This window comes from Schistocerca serialis, chromosome 9 (genome assembly GCF_023864345.2).
Source record: "Schistocerca serialis cubense isolate TAMUIC-IGC-003099 chromosome 9, iqSchSeri2.2, whole genome shotgun sequence".
In the NCBI taxonomy this organism is placed as follows: domain Eukaryota; kingdom Metazoa; phylum Arthropoda; class Insecta; order Orthoptera; family Acrididae; genus Schistocerca; species Schistocerca serialis.
In genome coordinates, this window is record NC_064646.1 from 425,247,751 (window position 1) to 425,267,668 (window position 19,918).

Sequence of the window (19,918 nt, forward strand, 5' to 3'; positions counted from 1 at the left end):
TCACAAGCTACCGTATGGTTGTATGGCAGTGGGTGCATAATGTACCATTGTGTCAATTTTTTTTAAATCTCACAATCGCATTTACTATATTGGTATGTTATGTTACCCATTATTGTATTAATGAAATATGAATTTCCAATTTTGGCTGAACTTGCTATGCATCACCAAAGAAATTGCATATACTTTAGTCTCTATGACATACCAAAAATGTGAATACATCTCTGCAGTTATATTTTTGAATATAAAATTTAGAATGAAGACAATTCAACCTAATTCAAGGTGAGAAAAAGTTTTATGTAATGGGAAACTTTTAAATACAATCCATACAAATTTTAGTTCTGTCACTTGTTTTCATACTAACGTTTAGTAAATGCAGCCATTTGGAGCCACATATTGGCAAGGGCAACAACTGTGCATGGCTAGATTTGTAAAATAACCCTGTCTTGTGCTACTTCTACTGCTTGACACTGATCAGTACACTGCTTCACCCAACACCCACAGCCACTCAGTGCGTGCTGTTGACACTGCAAACACATATTGGTATAGTTCAGAGAATTTATGAGATTACATGACATGCCAAACTTGCAGGTTTGTTGCTGTGTGTGATGAAAATTTTAGCATCATATCCATAACTTGCCATTTCAAAGCAGCCTCTGTCTTACAATGTCATGCAAAACTATCATACTGAATGTCAAAGCAAAGTTTTCATAGTTATCAGAACAAGTCTTTGTACTTCAAAGCATAGCTAAGTGCCCATTTTGTTTAACTATTTGTCAGTATGTATTTTGATGTGAAATTATCCATCAGCAATAGAACACACAAATCATGCAGTTGTATTTGACTGTTTTAAAGAAATACTTAGTACCCGAGTATTATTCACTGTATGTATAGTTCATTTTAAGAGACTATGTACAAAATTGTGAGTAAGTTACTGCTTACCAACTGAGCTGAAATGCCTCCAAACACTATTCTAGGCCTGGAAATTATTTTGCCAACATCCTTCATATGCAAGTTAAATAAAAATCCTGCATTTACATAAGCATGTGCATTTTGAGCTCTAGGCATAATCTGAAAGCAGAATTTTATTAAAATGACATGTATATTACATAATGAGAAGCTAAAATTACATTTTATGTGCACAGAACAGAGCTTTCAGACAATATGCTTTTAATTTACATTCAACAGCAGCTCTGCTTCAATTACATAAAAACATTCAATGAGTTTTGGCCCCTAGGCCACACAAAGACCATAAACATGTGTGATATGTCAGAATTGCTCATCACACTAGGATGGCCTTGAGACCAAAATAGGAACACCTTTAGTATATCAGTGGTCATATGATTAGATAATTTAAATGGCATTATGACACTGCCCTCTGCTTACATTTATAATATCATCTCATTTGTCAAGTCATACCTGTTAAATTATGACTGCACACTAAAATTCAATGGAGATATTTATAACTATGCAACAAGGTAGCAATCTGACCTACATATGATTCAGTCCAGAACTACCTGCTACCAAACAAGTGTTTTAAATATTGGGATACAAATGTATAATAATTTACCAAATGAAATCAAAGCAATAAAGAACCCAAGAGCCTTCACAAATAAGTTAAAAAATATCTCTTGGACCATTGCTTTTATGCAGTTGATCATTTTTTTTTAAAAGGGGTTAAAATTGTAAACAATTTTATGATAGATGTTCAATTAGGTCTGAAAATTATATACTGTGCATGTCTATGAAATATACTGGATTGTTATATACTGTGCATGTCTATGAAATACACTGGACTACTTTACTATTACATTTGTATTGGCTGTTTGTATTTTACAATACAACATTTGTATTTATAGTTTTGTTAAAGATAGCTAACTTCCTCATTGCAAAATAATGTGAAATCAATTTATTAAAAATTACTTGCAAATATGTTCTCTTGACCTGTCCAATATCATATGTACAGCTGTACAATACTATGATTGCCTGGATCAATAAAAATACAATACACAGTGGTTTCAGCATTTGTAAGCATTTTCTTCTGGTACAGCTTCCATACTCTCCATGAAAGAACATGGTTGTAGTCTTCAGAAATCAAATTTGACACCAGCAACAAAGAAATTTCCCTCCTTTGTAGTACCATATTGTTAGGTACTAGTAACCTAATAGTTCTGGCGAAGGAAGTCCTTGCATGTGTGCTGATCTTGCAGACATTTACAAGGGTCTTATTACTGCAGATTACTTAACCTGTCCTATTAAATTAGTGGCAGGAGAAGAATTTCTTCCTACAATTGAGGCAGTAGCCATAGCTGCTCGTTTTTGGTGTGACAAATTTACTACTAATTCTACAATGTGTGATTTAGCCTGAGTATGTATAAATTGTATGTACCAGCGTGATGTTTAAGATTTATTCAATACACTTACATTTGGCTCAAAAAAACAAATTTTTACTTTCACATATCTGAAATTCTTTCATTGACAACTGTAGCCTGATATATTGTTGTATGAACAAATGAGGTACATGGAAATGAAATTTGAAAACCTTCCCTTAGCTACAGCATTTTTATGATTAATTCTTTCATTTCGTTTCAATTATGAATCTTTAGATGCTTGCCAGTACATGGTATTTTAATGACCTTTACAAGGTCACACAGTTAAGGGTCACATCATTAAACATCAAGCACGAAGTATGGATTCTGGGAGATTCTTCTGTACTGTAAGACATTTGTTTCACTGAATGTTTCAAGGAAATCATTTGAGTTATTTTGTTTTTCAGTTCTAGTTCAAATTTAACTAGTAATCTAAGATTATACTGTGTTAAAAAGCATCAGAAACAGTTTTTCAGGAATTGCAGTAACAGTGAACAAAGGAAAACAAATGATTTTTTCTTCTTTTGTTTTAGATATTTGGAAGGTTTTATAGTTCTGATGAGGTCAGATATTTTATCCAAATGACTTCTTCCTATCACAAGTAATGGTTAAAACCAATTTCTGGACCAAAAGTACTCTTAGTTTAGGTATTTAAATAAATTCCAGAAAGCAAAGATTTAACAGTGAGTGCAGACATGAAAAATGCCTTCAACTGCTTGGAGAAGAACCTTAAAAAGTTATGGTTTCAATACATCATTAGTTTTGTCTAAATCTCCATAAAAATACTTTCAGAAAAGGCTTCCCGACAGATTTATATTGCATGTTAACAAATTTCTCTTCAGAAACACTTCCATTGCAAGTCTAGCTTTTCTATCCTCCCTACTTCAACAATCAGCAGCTATTTTGCTTCCCAAATAGCAGAACTATTTTACTACTTAAAGCATTTTATTTCTTAATCCAGTTCCCTCAGCATTGTCCTATTTAATTTGCCTCCATTTCATTACCCTCATTTTGCTTTTGTTAATGTTCATCTTATATCCTCCTTTCAAGACACTGTCCATTCTGTTCAACTGCTCTTCCAGATCCTTTGCTGTGTGTGTGTGTGTGTGTGTGTGTGTGTGTGTGTGTGTGTGTGTGTGTGTCAAAATTACAGTTGTGTCTATAAACCTCAAAGTTTTCATTTCCTCTCCATGGATCTTAATACCTTCTCCAAACTTTTCTTTTGTTTCTTTTACTGCTTGCTCAATAGACAGACTGAATAACATTGGGGATAGCCTACAACCCTGTCTCACTCCCTTCCCAACCACTGCTTCCTTGTCATGCTCCTCAACTCTTATAATGGCCATCTAGTTTCTGTACAAATCATAAATAGCCTTTTGCTCCCTGCACGTGCCATATGATATTGAAAACTCACCTTGTATGTTTTCAAGAAATAATTATCATCATAGGGCTGCAAAGTAATGCTCTTTATAATCTTCTGCTTCATGTCAACTTCCAAATACTCCAGTGGACTGACAGTAGTCTGTGCTCCAGTCTTGTCAACTATGAAGATAAGTTGAAACATTAACAGTTCTTGTCTATTGATTACAGTGAAACTACTTAATTTCTGAACATTAGTTTGTCACACTGAGTAACATTTTAAACACTTTTGGAGTTATTAATAAAAATAGCATGAATTTTACACTTTAATGTATGATGTGCACCTACTTATATCAATTTTTGCATCAACAGCCTCCAACATCAGGAAAATATCTGATGGAAATTCTGGGTGCTCATGTTTTAATATGAGATTTCCAGCAATAGTTCCAGCCTGAAACAGATAAACCAACATGTAACATTCCTGTACTTCTACAAATAGTAGTTGGCACAAAGGTTACCATTCTTACATTTCGGACTGGAACATTTGCAACCAAATCTATATGATCTGCCAGCACTTTAGTGTAGCTGAAGTTTTTATTAGTCTTTGAAATATTGTAAAATAATTCCATAGCTTCTGTTAGAGTCATGTTTCCTCCAATAATCAGTTGAGAATTGATGCTGTGTCCTTTGAGCTCCGAGACATCACTAATGTCTATGAATATTTCAATGTCAGGATCTCTCCGATACACACCTGTAAATTAAGATACCTGAAATGTAAATTCTAAGTATTGCTGTGAAGTTCAACTAATACACATGAGGTCTGTGATGTTACTATAATTTAGATCAGGCATTTTGAATTTGATTTAAAATTGCAAATGTCAATTGTTTGACATAGCTGCATTTTGGTAGTTATTTTTACTGTACTTCATACATTGTCCACCATTGGCAGTATCTATACTGCCAGAGACTAGAAATTAACTATAGTGCCATTTCATGGTTGTGTATGGTTCTTTATGTGATTATCATGTGACTTTGCTTATACATATTGCTCTTTAGTGTATGCCAATTGTGATATTTTGTGATTATGCAGTAATACATGTTCTGTGTGTATGAATATATTCAGAAAAAATACTGTGTGCTGATTGGATTTACGAAGTTCCCATTGGCAGTGGCTGTGCAATTAAGAATTATTTGAGTTTCACATTATCTAATGCTACTTTTAATTTGTATGGTTTCTCCTAGAAGAACAAAGAAATGACATTTAAGAATCCTAGTGAAATGATTTTAGATGTGTGTTCATTTAAAATACTGGGATGTTTCATTACTATGTGAAAATTTCTATTTCTCCAAATTTTTAGTAAGGCACCTCTTTCAGCAATACATAGAACTAATAGGTACTTTATAAAGTCAGTGGCTGTGTAATTTTATTCCTGCAAGTGTGTTCCAAATAAAGATAGGTTCACATAATTCATATTCAGATGTTGTTTGAAGTTTTTGTAAATTCGTCCAGTCCTATGAAAACTTTTTGATTTACCACATTTTCACTTATGGACACCTGAACATTCAAATTTATCAGGCTGTTCTATGCTGTTATCACAGTGTGCCTTGTGATCAGTGTGTTTTGCATTTTGAGGACTTTTGGTTGGTTTTCAGAAGCACAAATCTGATTTTATCGGACTTTTCCCAAATATGTTATAACAGTAAGTTCTGCATTTTTTCAATAATTTCCTATACTGTGCAAATCACTGAGGTGCATGACAAAGGGTTATGATGAATTTCTCTTGTTCCATTCATGCATGGAACTTGGAAAGAACAATTGTTTGAATGCCTCTGTGTGCTTGCAGTAATTATTCTAATGTGATTTTCACAATCCCTATGGAAGTGATACATAGGGGGTATATTCCTAGAGTAATTATTTTAAACTGGTTCTTGAAACTTTGTTAACAGACTTTCTAGGGATAGTTTACACCTATATTTAAGACTCTTCCAGTTCAGTTCCTTCATCATCTCTATTGCTCTCCTGCAGGTTAAACAAACCTGTGACCATTTGCACCTCCTGTTAGTCGTATCTGGTATAGGTCCCACACATTTTAGCAATATTCTAGAATCAGTTCTATGAGTGATTTGCAAATCATCTCCTTTGTAGACTGACTGCAGATCAGAGTATTCTACTAATAAACTGAAGTCTACCATCTGCTTAATCCATGACAATGTGTATTGTTATTTCATTTCATATCCCTACAATGCATTAACACCCAGCTATTTGTACGAGTTGTTTCATTCTAATGGTGACATATTAATCATAGGATACTACACTTTTTAGTTTTGTGAACTTCCAAACTTGCATTTCTAAACATTTAAAGCACGTTCCCAATCTGTGCACCATCTCAACAGCTTATAAAGATGTGACAATATTTATGCAGCTTCTTTCAGGTAGTACATTATAGATAAATATCATCTTCAAGAAACCTTGTTTTATTATTAATATTGTCTGCAAGGTTATTAATATACAACAAAAAGCAAGAGTAAACAACACACTTACCTGGGACACACCTGAAGTTACTTCTACCTCTGACACTGATTCCTGTAATCTTACCCTCCCTCTTTTCATTTGTTTATTGTCACTCATTTCAAGATGAAAGCTTTTAATAAGCTTCAAGAGTAGTAAGATTTACAACAAACATTTTTAATATCTTCTTTTCTCACAGTTTTCTCCAGTTTTTCACATGTAGGGTGTTAATTCTCGAGGTTGAAATATTTGGTATTGTAGGTTCAAAATGACATGAGAATTACTGAAGTATTGCCTGTTTTTATCTTTATTATTACTTTTTCACATTTTTCTAGTGCATACTGGCCATACAATTTCCACTTCATTATCAAAAATGACACTGTTCTTGACAAACATAAAAACATCTGTTCATATCAGATGTGTGCCCAGTACTACTTCATTCTGTGGTACTAAGAATATTCAAAGGAGTTCACAAACTTCGTTTTCTATTGATCTATACTATTACTTTAGAAATCAATCCACAAAATTTAATAATTAGTGTCAGATTGTGTAATTAATAATAGGAATTTTAAGTGTGAATATTTCGATATTTCAAATGTTTCAAAGGCAGAGTAATTTTAACTGTACATACGGAGTTAGTACATATCGATTGTAACAAAGAAAAAGTGATTTATATTTACACATTTTAGCCTGAAATATAAGGTATTAATACAATATCATATGAAATTATTTTAGTTAAACTGCTGAGATAATACTAACCTGTTTAAAAGGTAGAAAGTATTTTGGTATCAATAACATCAGTTGAATAAAGGTAACGTTAGAGGAGGGTGCTCCTTTACACCCTCCATCCAAGGTAACATGTTGCATCCTCCCTACCAAAAAGACCTCAGTCCAGTCACAAATTCCAATTTATTCCCCTTATGCTCACACTTTTGACAGTAAGTGTAAGTGTGGTATGAAAATACTTTTTGGAAGTCAAGAAATACAGCATGTACCTGAATGCCTTGGACCAAAGCTTTTCACATGTCATCTGAAGAAAGTGAGAGTTTATTTTTGCAATCAATGCTGGTTGGCATTGTGGTGGTCATTTTGTTCGAGATACCTCATTATGTTTGAACTCAGAATATGTTTTAAGATTCAACAACAGATTCATGTCAAGGATATTGGATGGTAGTTTTGTTGATCACTTTTACTGCTCTTCTTTCAGACAGGTGTATCCTGTGATTTTTCCCAAGAAATTGGCATGATTTTTTGAGTTATCTAGGATAGATTATAGTTGGAAGAGTGCCTAAATCAGCTGCAAATCCAGTATAGACTAACAGGAATTCCATCTATCCCTGGAGCTTCATTTAATTTGAATGATTTCAGCTGGTTCTAACCACCACTGACACTAGTACTCATTCATCTTTTCAGTGGTTACAAGAATTAAATGGGGGCAAATATTCAGGGTTTTCTGTTGTAAAGGAATATTTGAAAACTTAAGCATTACAGACTTTGCTTTGCTACCTTCAACTTCAGTTCCTGTCTCATCTTTAGTAAATCATTATTTGTCCACAGAGGTCCAAAAATTTATTATTGGTATATTTTGAAGTGTTACATGTAAGGAAGTTTTGTAATAAGTAAAATTACAAACATAGAAGTAATTAGTAACATTAAAATACAGGTACATTTTGTAATAGAGATCACTAATAAAGGGTGACACCCAGAAGTAGTTCAGTAGAATAAACCCCTACCAAGCAACTTGTCGCATCTCTGGAGCAGAGCTCCCTAACTTTGTGACATTTGCTTCTTTTGATTGCTTTGTTCTAGTCTTCTCTTTCGGCATGTAACTTACTGCTGCCATATTTGTCATGTACCAGTGATTAATAAATGCATATTCGATACTTAGTGTGTGTTTCTCCAACTGATTTCACATAATAGCCACAGTGGTGATTGACACCATCATCATCTCATCAAGTTACTTTGTGCTTGTTTTCATAATTTAAGAACATCTTGTGCCAGCCTCCATTGTTTCCACCACAATGGATCTACCATTGTCTTTTGGTCCAAGTGTAACAGGCTCCACTAACTGTGCTTGCAACGATGAGTGGACAAGTGTACCTACTTAAGATTTGGTTAAAAGTGAACAATTATTTATGCCCAACCATGCAGTGTCCACCTAACCTTACCTGGCACAAAATGGCCACCACCTAGCATGGCAGCACAACAGCCAGAACATGGGCGGTATACGCCGCCTAACGACAATGTTGACGACCTGCCAGTTAAAGACATTGTGGTTTATTCTTCATCTATGTCATCTTCGGGATGGGTTGATGTGCTGACAAAGATCCAGAACTGTGACTAACATTTCTGTGCATGGTTTAGCACATTCTCATTTGAATAGTGTCGTACGACCTCACCCCGAATGGCCATTACACCCATACTGTGTTCATCAGGCTTGCAGATTGGACAAACTGTGACATCTTGTATGCCCGCTCCCTGCGCATTGTGTGCTGCAAGTGGCCACTGCCCCACGCAGGCCTTGGGTGACACACTGTTCACCACTACTGCACTTGCTAAGGCATCCTACGGTGCTTGCACTGATCTCCATTTGCTGGTACTGCCCCAACATGTGTCTCCCGCCAGGTTTCGTGAGCTGCCTGCTTTGCCGAAATGTAACGCAAAGACTTAGTTTGCCTTAGTGGATAACCTACTGGACAATCACAGCATTTTGGACAACAACCGTTTTGTCTGCCTGGTGAGCCATCTTTACACTCATAGGTACCTCATCAGTGACTTGCTTCAGTTACTGCCTGCCTCGCACAAATATTTGTCAGTGAAAGCACTGCTTACCCAGCATTTTTCTCACCCACTGGTGGAAGCTATCCACCACATTATTCATGAAGAGCACCTCGATGACCACACTTGTACGCAGCTTTGGCAGCACCTACGTGCATTAACTGATGATTAAACATTATGTGACACTGGATCGTGACGATACCTTTGGATCTGCAGAGTCGTCGGCCGTATCAAGTCGTCGGCCGTATCAAGTCGTCGGCCGTATCAAGTCGTCGGCCGTATCAAGTCGTCGGCCGTATCAAGTCGTCGGCCGTATCAAGTCGTCGGCCGTATCAAGTCGTCGGCCGTATCAAGTCGTCGGCCGTATCAAGTCGTCGGCCGTATCAAGTCGTCGGCCGTATCAAGTCGTCGGCCGTATCAAGTCGTCGGCCGTATCAAGTCGTCGGCCGTATCAAGTCGTCGGCCGTATCAAGTCGTCGGCCGTATCAAGTCGTCGGCCGTATCAAGTCGTCGGCCGTATCAAGTCGTCGGCCGTATCAAGTCGTCGGCCGTATCAAGTCGTCGGCCGTATCAAGTCGTCGGCCGTATCAAGTCGTCGGCCGTATCAAGTCGTCGGCCGTATCAAGTCGTCGGCCGTATCAAGTCGTCGGCCGTATCAAGTCGTCGGCCGTATCAAGTCGTCGGCCGTATCAAGTCGTCGGCCGTATCAAGTCGTCGGCCGTATCAAGTCGTCGGCCGTATCAAGTCGTCGGCCGTATCAAGTCGTCGGCCGTATCAAGTCGTCGGCCGTATCAAGTCGTCGGCCGTATCAAGTCGTCGGCCGTATCAAGTCGTCGGCCGTATCAAGTCGTCGGCCGTATCAAGTCGTCGGCCGTATCAAGTCGTCGGCCGTATCAAGTCGTCGGCCGTATCAAGTCGTCGGCCGTATCAAGTCGTCGGCCGTATCAAGTCGTCGGCCGTATCAAGTCGTCGGCCGTATCAAGTCGTCGGCCGTATCAAGTCGTCGGCCGTATCAAGTCGTCGGCCGTATCAAGTCGTCGGCCGTATCAAGTCGTCGGCCGTATCAAGTCGTCGGCCGTATCAAGTCGTCGGCCGTATCAAGTCGTCGGCCGTATCAAGTCGTCGGCCGTATCAAGTCGTCGGCCGTATCAAGTCGTCGGCCGTATCAAGTCGTCGGCCGTATCAAGTCGTCGGCCGTATCAAGTCGTCGGCCGTATCAAGTCGTCGGCCGTATCAAGTCGTCGGCCGTATCAAGTCGTCGGCCGTATCAAGTCGTCGGCCGTATCAAGTCGTCGGCCGTATCAAGTCGTCGGCCGTATCAAGTCGTCGGCCGTATCAAGTCGTCGGCCGTATCAAGTCGTCGGCCGTATCAAGTCGTCGGCCGTATCAAGTCGTCGGCCGTATCAAGTCGTCGGCCGTATCAAGTCGTCGGCCGTATCAAGTCGTCGGCCGTATCAAGTCGTCGGCCGTATCAAGTCGTCGGCCGTATCAAGTCGTCGGCCGTATCAAGTCGTCGGCCGTATCAAGTCGTCGGCCGTATCAAGTCGTCGGCCGTATCAAGTCGTCGGCCGTATCAAGTCGTCGGCCGTATCAAGTCGTCGGCCGTATCAAGTCGTCGGCCGTATCAAGTCGTCGGCCGTATCAAGTCGTCGGCCGTATCAAGTCGTCGGCCGTATCAAGTCGTCGGCCGTATCAAGTCGTCGGCCGTATCAAGTCGTCGGCCGTATCAAGTCGTCGGCCGTATCAAGTCGTCGGCCGTATCAAGTCGTCGGCCGTATCAAGTCGTCGGCCGTATCAAGTCGTCGGCCGTATCAAGTCGTCGGCCGTATCAAGTCGTCGGCCGTATCAAGTCGTCGGCCGTATCAAGTCGTCGGCCGTATCAAGTCGTCGGCCGTATCAAGTCGTCGACCGTATCAAGTCGTCGGCCGTATCAAGTCGTCGACCGTATCAAGTCGTCGACCGTATCAAGTCGTCGACCGTATCAAGTCGTCGACCGTATCAAGTCGTCGACCGTATCAAGTCGTCGACCGTATCAAGTCGTCGACCGTATCAAGTCGTCGACCGTATCAAGTCGTCGACCGTATCAAGTCGTCGACCGTATCAAGTCGTCGACCGTATCAAGTCGTCGACCGTATCAAGTCGTCGACCGTATCAAGTCGTCGACCGTATCAAGTCGTCGACCGTATCAAGTCGTCGACCGTATCAAGTCGTCGACCGTATCAAGTCGTCGACCGTATCAAGTCGTCGACCGTATCAAGTCGTCGACCGTATCAAGTCGTCGACCGTATCAAGTCGTCGACCGTATCAAGTCGTCGACCGTATCAAGTCGTCGACCGTATCAAGTCGTCGACCGTATCAAGTCGTCGACCGTATCAAGTCAGTGAAATTGGAGCTTCCACATTGCTGACCTGGATGAACCTGTAAGAGTTGGATTTTCTACACCATTATGAACTTTCACCAGACCTGAAGGCCACCGCACTCCACCACGTGTCTGGTTCTACAGTTCCGTGCTCACACAAGTTCAGCAAGACTTCACTCTCTGCCTCCTTTGCTATGCTTTCCACACATACATCCCTGGTCAAGTGCTAAATGGCTCTCGAACCTGTCCAACGTGTGATCACAAATCAGTGAACTCTACAACAAGAGTGACACCCTATACACCTGCATCACCTCTCTGCTGAACTGTCACATGCATGGCATACCACACACCGCCTATCTTCAGAACTGCAACAAGGCAGTCCATCACACACCTCTACAGTGTCTTCTCACCAATCTGCTTTTGTGTTGGGCATTCCACCTCCTGTTTTCTCACCAACACAGATGAATCTACAAGATGCATCTGCCTGCTCCACTCCTACATCGCTTCTTCCATTGCTGACTTCAGCCGATGCCCCACCTATGCTGACCTGGTTCACCAAGCACAGTGAACTGACATTGCCTCTTAACCCATATGGCTCACCCTCCTATGCAAATATCAGCCATTAGTAATGGCACTTGTCATAGGATTCACACTGCCGGCAGCCTACCTGTTCATTATAAGGGCAGGCGCCTTAATACTACCAAACTTCTGCATGTGAAGGAGACCATTCAGGATATGTTGGCTTTTGGCATCCTCCACCCCTCCAATAGCAACTAGTCTTCACCTATTCACCTTTTTTCCAAAAAGGACAGCAGCTTATGCATGCCAACAGCAGTATAAGACGATAGACAATTCATTTCCCCTCCTTTCCCTTACTAACCGAGTCATGTCTATGCCCAGTCAAATCAGCCCTGATATTTGTAATTTTATTTTGTTGAAACAGTGTGAATATAAATACATTTCTTTTATGGTTTGATCACATAAGCAATATGTTATATTCATACAGGAATACCTTAATGTCATACCAGTTATGTTTGATTTTATTTAATTACTGATAACAATTAACTGTTGTCTTCGAGCATGGGACACTCATCAGTTAACTGCTTGTAATTTCACGTCTGACAGCAGAGAGAAAATTTCTTGAGTTCACTACATTTTTGGCACTAAGCATGGGGTGACCTTATTGATAATTTTTTCATTTTATCTTATGTCCCAAAATAATTTGTGGAGTTCACAACAATATGGTGCCTGGAATAATGTCTTGTGGTATTCTGATACCAAATTTGTTTTGTTGTTGGAGGGAGCCGACATTAGTCCTACAATCTACATTCTGTTTTGTAGGTATGATTCAAACAACTTTTTCACTGTCCCCTTTAATACCTAATGCATCTAATTTTTCTAAATGAATGTGATGACTGACACTATGAAATGCCTTTGAGATACCTAAATTTACTTCTGTTTCAATATTGCCTTTCTTTAGGTTTCTGATTATTTGTTCAGCATAGCACATCACTACAGTTTCTGTATTTTTTCCTGCCTGGAAACCATACTGATTATTGTTTAGCAAATTATTTTAATTTAGATATTAATTGAGTCTGTACTTTAATTTTTCTAATATTTTGTAAAATGCTGGATAGAGTGATAATGGCCAATAGTTTTCAATCATACACTTTTCACCATTTTAAAATAATGCCTTCACTTTTGAGATTTTCAGACTTTCCAGAAACATTCCTTCATTCCTTCACTAAATGGTAAGTTAGCTGTGTGTGCCAAGGGCCTTGCAATTTGTGGAGCTGTCATTGTTATGACAAACACTGGCTCCTCACCTATTTCCAATATTTTAAATTTCAAGCTTTTTCTCTTAAAACTTCATGTTTATTGGCTCTACCCTCAGACTAGAAGTAGCTTTTGAAATTTCTGGTTTTCCCTTATTGGTAAATTTAGGACTAAGTAGCATTTTTGAAATTGTTTACATCATTTGGTGAATCTTGTTTTTTAATGTTGACATTTTGTGTGTTTTTCAAAATGATGTCCTGGTCTTTGAATCTCTTACCTGTTTCAGCCGTGACAATACCCCATATAGTTTTTGTTTTCTTAAGACAGTTATAGCTCTATTATAGGCAATCAATGCAATTTTTATAGGAATGAAGTGCCATGGAAATCTATTATAGGCAATCAATGCAATTTTTATAGGAATGAAGTGCCATGGAAATCTGTACCGCCAGGCTATGTTACATAATGTTGTCAACATTTAGGATATATCTCAAATGTTTCATTACGAACTTCCCCCGTGTTTCTTTAAACCATTTATTGAATTAAATTAAGTTAGTGAAATGTCAACAGTTTCACTCATTTGGAATGAATGACCACGTTATGAAATCTGTAACTTTAACATCTTGACAGTTAGCTGATAAAATTTTTCAGTTTCCTTAATGTGTAAATGGTTTAGTTCCATTTTAGTTTACCATATATAAAAACACTTAACATATTATGGGCCTATCATTCTCTATTTTTGATTTTGATATTTTGCCAAAGTAAAAGGTGTGTGACAATTTATTGTCTTACTGTCTAAGATGATGAATTTTACCAGTTCTTATATATTCTGTGCTACAATGTGTGTGTACTTAAGATAACCACAACAGAATTTTATTTGTAACATTACCATACTGAAAATAGGTCATGCCGAAGGGACAAAATTGTTATTTATGTTTGTACATGTGGAGCACTATGCGTCATCAATGCACAGCACCTTTCAGGTCTGTGTGGTTTGGGCAAACTAGTAACTATGTAACAGAAAAATGTCCATTGCAGGCATGGGGGAGGGGAGGAGGGAGAGAAATTTTGTGGGATTTAAAACTTAGTTTCATCTAAATGTGTTGCTCCACTAACAAACTGATTCATACAGTTTTGCTCATGAAATTTACTCACCGTGACCTGTGTTACCAGCTACAAGCATGTAGTTTTTATTTGATTTGCTCTCCAGTATACTGAAAATACTGTTGATTGTTTCAACTTTGTACCATTCTGTTGAATGCAGCTCTACGTGTAATAATGAGGGCACTGTTTGTTGAGTGCAGACCCCATTTTCAACAGTGCAAAGTTTCTTGCATGGTTTTCCATTCTTTTTGCAAATTTTTTCTGCAAAGTCCTGCAACAAAGGAATTTTATTGGGAACTACATTCTGTGAGCTGTACATTTGATTTACTATGTGAAATATGATTATAATCCTGTATAAATCCATCAAGCACTCACAAAACCAGTATGGAGAATTGCTCAATAAACTGATATTTTGCAAGATGGATTTTGGAAGTAATGGAGGAGGGAATGAACATATAATGACTAAGATAAATCACCAAGATTTTTATGACAAAGTAATAAATATACAATAATATATTTATAAAGGAAAAGTACGTACAATACTGAGAGAAATACTAAGGCAATCTGGGAAGCACAAAACTGCTGTCATGACACTACTAACAATTTATAAAATCCTAAGTAAGATTAACATACTCTAATGCTCTAATATATCCCTGTGATCTCTCACTAATTTGAAGATTTGAGAATTATTATAGTACCTCTATATCAGGAATCTTTTGCTTGAGCTCAGCTGTAGCATCTGTACATAAGGATTTGAAGGCATCCAGTATTGGTCGGTATCCAGTGCAACGGCATATATTACCACCAAAAGAATTTTCAACATCCTCCATTGTTACATCTCTCCCACTTTGCAGCAAACTGTTGAAAACATTAAAGTAGTTCATGTTAGACGTTTAAAAACTTATCTTTTCAATTCATCACTTCTTTATTTCGCCACATTCACCCTCATGCAATGGAAACTAAGCATATATGGTTTAGTAAGTGAAATTAAGAGTTTTCTATGCTGTTTGCCCTTGTAAATCAATCATGAAAGAAAGTCTTTAGGGTGTGAAACACATGAAATGCTATATTAATAAGCAGAAGCCATCATATGGAAAGAGAGATGGGGAAAAGTAGATTACAATAACACTGATTAAAAAATTACAATTGCATTTGTTTTCAACAATATCTTTCAAAATTTGCAAATATGGTGTCCAGTAAGGGAGCCACTAAAAAGTTTTTAGACATACAATATTTTTGTATCTTCAGCCATGTTTTCTTTGTAAATAATGAGAGCATAAAGAAAAAAAAAATCACAAGACAATTTGCATATTTGTTAGTTTAGGCAAGGTATAGACAATGTTACAAAAATGTATCACCAGTGCGTTCCATCAAATAGTTGTGCAATCTTCACGTAGTTTTTCATGTGAAAGTCCTCGTTTAGCTTTCAGAAAGAACAGTCTAGTCTTGTTGATGTGGAGTGGGATCTTCTTTCATTTCTCAACCTAATTGCTAGGTACTCTGTGTGTAATGTGAATGTCATGAGAACTTTTAACATTGCAGCACATCAGCAATTTTGAATAATTTAATGATTATAAAGAATCCGCCTTGATTGCAAACAGAAACCGGATGTTGACCCAGGTTTCAGCACGGATAACCACGCCTTCTTCGGAACACACTAAAACTACAAACTGCCTAAAGAGACATGGTCCAGCATTAATACAGAATGCCTAAAAGGGCAAAAGACTCGCATAAAATTTAAGTTCTTTATAGTTGGCATTGTCAGTCTTGTTCCTTAGTGATGGGAAATCAATTGGTAGGTTTCCCCTGGTGACAACTTCAGTTTCTGAAGATGGATCCCCATTTTTTCCTTCCCGTGTCCCACATACTGAAGTTTATTTCTACCTCATACTCATATGGTTTGGATGTACTCCATGTACTGGACAACATAACATAGCTCGGAGCATTGAAAAAGTTTCATTCCTGCTACTTCCTGGCTTCACTTTTAACACTGAAATAGGCTTAATGCTACACATAAATCAGTTCCTTCCCAAAAGAAACTGAACAAAGCAAAGAATAAATATGATGCTAAAAATAAGGACAGTAAAGATTTTAAAATAATAGCTATTTCTATTTTATCCCATGTTATGGAGAACCAGGTATTATGTGAAAGAAGGAATAGCTGCAGCCTTCAGGTCCTATTAAATCTGACAAAAACAGCATATTGCATAGTCCCAATATTAGATTCATGGCATATGCTCCATTACAGTTAAAACTGTACATTAGGAGCTGCAGTTAACACTGCTTCCTCTACTGCAGCCAAAATATGATCATATAGTTTTAATAGGACATGAAGAAAATGACACTATATTTACAAGATTTGCAGATCAACTATAGCTCTGCATCTATTGCAAACTTTATTTCTAATTTCATACCTTCACTCTTCCCTTTCGGCACATAATACCTGTTTCTCCATAGCATGGGATAAAATAGAAATAGCTATTATTTTAAAGTCTTTACTGTCATTATTATGAGCATTATATTTATTCCTTTCCTTGATCAGTTTCTTTTGGGAAGGAACTTGTTTAGGTGTAGCATTAAACCTATTTAAGTTAGGACATTAACACAAATTTGTTTCTTCACTGTTTTCACAATTTTTTCTCCAAACAAAGTGGCATTTGGGTCCTATTTTTTTGCCTGGGCAGTTTATAATTTTAATTCCGCTATTATTAGCAAAACTAGTCACTTTTTCACAGTGAGAATACCACACAAACGTGTATTAAGAAGTACACAGACCGATACAAGTAAATGTAGTATACTATAAAGCCAAGCAATGCTAGGCTAGGCTAACCAACACAAAAAAATCTCAAGATGTTATTTTATATGAATAGCAACAAATTTGGAAGGACCAGTAGAAAACTTTAAAATTTTCCAGACAACGCTGCAGCCCTGTTTGTGTTTAACAGAAATTCTTGCCTGACCAATTAACTTTTAAAAAATTAATCTAGTTGCAATATAAACAAGGTCTAAACACCATTTACAATTAAATTTTAGAGCTTCACAACAAAAATTTTGAATTTCCATCCTGTTCCACCTGAAGTGTCTGTAGTTCAAGAGTCATTTTCTTAATAAGAAGACGCGTTTAATGTTCTCTGAAATGTTACAAGATTTTTTTCTTACATCAGACTATGAACAGTAGTATACACTGACCTGTACATGTTCATTACCATCCCAGGGGAACAGTAACCACATTGAGTAGCATTGAATGCAGCCAGAGTTTTCTGCACTGTATTATAACCAATTTTTGCATTTCCAATTCCCTCAATTGTTGTTACAGCACAATTATGGCATGAAAATACTGGCATCAGACACTGAAAAGTTTTACATTCTTCACTGAATGATTAGTTTTACACAGATATTACTACAATAGTTTTAGTAACAGAAGTAAGTAAATAGTTTATATTCTTACATTTTTAAAATTTGAACTATTCAGATATTTTTTTTATTTTATTTTATTTTTTTTACAGTCAATATTTGAGTACAAAAACTTGATTCATGCAACAGAATACTCACAGAGTTGATTGCAAAAGATTGCTCCTTTTTACTAACAGGATGTTTCTTTGTAAGCATGACAATGCATGCTCCACAACCACCTTCATGACACATTGCTTTTGTTCCTTTGAGGTTTGCATAGTCTCTTATGTAAGTATTGAGTGACGTATTTGGAGGAATTGAACTGTCCACTATAAAAATGAAATATAAGGCTGTTTTAATATTTTGATGGTATTAGAAAATAATGAAACTCTAAATACTAAAGAATGACATGAAATATGCATCTTGTGGTAAATTTATGCTGATTCCAATAACCTTACATATTAAAGGAAATCATGATTTTTAAAACATCTTTTCACTTCTGAAAATACATTGTCCTTACCTTCATACTGCTTTCCATTGATGGAAAATACTGCTTTTATCTCTGATCTGGAAGAAAAATGTGGTTTTCAGTATCCTCAGTTTCATATTTCATAACAAAAGGTTGACAAAAAAATTACATAAGGTGGAAACAAAATTGGGCAACTGAAGAAATGTTAGTAGTCATTTGGGTCTTTGAAAATTAAGTGATATTTTTAGATATTGTTTCTGTACACTTATTTTTCAAAACTTTCAGTACTATCCAACTTTTTCCAATTGAAATATGGTCACAAAACGCTATCTGAACTGTAAAGTTATATATTCACTATAAATAAACTTCCAACAGTCAGTATAGCAACTTAAGTCTAAGAGTTCAACTTTCGCACATGCAGCACATTTAACCAAGGGATGCAAGCAGGAGAAAGATAACAGACGGAACTCTGTAGAAGCAGTCACAAAGAAGGAGAAACTCCTAAAACATGGAATACAAAAATATTAATTACTTTAACATCTCCAGCTTATCACTGCATCTCGCTTTTCCCACACTTTTCTTGATAAGTTGCCTTAACTTCCTTAATACCCAGTTTTTGCTACCACCCATTTCATTTTCTTTCATCAGTTACATTTCAAATGAACCAAAGAAAGGCTTAAACTGTAAGGTTCCACATTTGAATTATTGTGAAATGGACAGACTTTCCAACTCTTCTTATTGCACACAGTGAATGGGAAACCTCAATTCAAAGAGTTTACTGTGAGCAGTTGTAAAACATATCACACATGTTAAGCAACTATTTTCCGTCATTCTAAATCATTGACATAACTGATTTTCGAAAATTGTCAACCCTCAGTAGCTGACATTTTCAGTAATTTTTCTTTTCATGTGAGGAACTATTTCAGCACTTAATTTCCTCTATGCAGGCATCAGTGGCACCTTTTAAACTATCTGTGTCCATCATGATTGCCAATTTCATCAACTTTTCAGAATCACATTGTGATTAGGCAACCATATTCATCATACTTTGACTAGTGAACAAAACTGTTCAATCTGCAACTTCTGTTCAGTGCTTAAAGAATTCCACTTTTTGCTACACTTGCACTTCAGTACAAGTATCATTGTAGTGTGCTCACTAACAGTCAAGTAGAAAACTTTATTGCGTATACCATAAGTATGATTTCCCATGAAGTTCAGATTTTAGCCTGCCATATAAAATTATATCAGCTTTCCAGCCACAATAGCTAGTGACCATCAGCATATGCATTGTTACTGGACAACAACAATCTAATTCACTGCTTTCACTCTTGTCCCTACAATTCTCGGAATTTAGCATGAAGTCAAATATGATTAGATTTCAGAACTGGAGGTGTTTATTCTTCATGGATTGCAGTTTACGATTTGATTTCATTCACCCACATTGGAAAATTAGGAGGCAACTGCTTGTGAATTTGTGCTGGTCCCATAGAGCTTCGTGGCAGTCAGGACCTTGTGTTCTTTCAATGGCAGTGTTTGGCTATGTGGGATGGAAGTACTTTTGTGAGCACAGTTTGCTGGATATTTCTGGCAGCCAAGATCATGGAAAATTATTATGGAAGTTGATGGGCCAGTTTATTATTTTTGCATCACCTTTAACTATATATCTTCACCAAGTTTATTCTGATACCATAAATTTATTATTTTGATCTGTGTGAGACACTACAGGCATTTTAGCCATCAGCTGGTATGTCAATCTGCCACTCTGATGTAGACTACTCAAACTCATCATATGAAGTACACAGATAATT

At 37.5% G+C, this 19,918-nt stretch overlaps 1 protein-coding gene across 1 annotated transcript in view; it reads right to left on the reverse strand.

Moving 5' to 3' along the window:
• The window catches only part of LOC126418611 (uncharacterized), a gene marked incomplete in the record, with an annotated part of 174,015 nt that overhangs the window by 69,593 nt on the left and 84,504 nt on the right, over nt 1-19,918 (reverse strand). Inside the window, 9 exon segments of the mRNA XM_050085445.1 lie at nt 940-1,068; nt 3,781-3,908; nt 4,074-4,176; nt 4,253-4,476; nt 14,300-14,519; nt 14,947-15,106; nt 17,438-17,598; nt 17,801-17,970; nt 18,162-18,208. Of these exon segments, the coding sequence (XP_049941402.1) occupies nt 940-1,068; nt 3,781-3,908; nt 4,074-4,176; nt 4,253-4,476; nt 14,300-14,519; nt 14,947-15,106; nt 17,438-17,598; nt 17,801-17,970; nt 18,162-18,208 (1,342 nt within the window).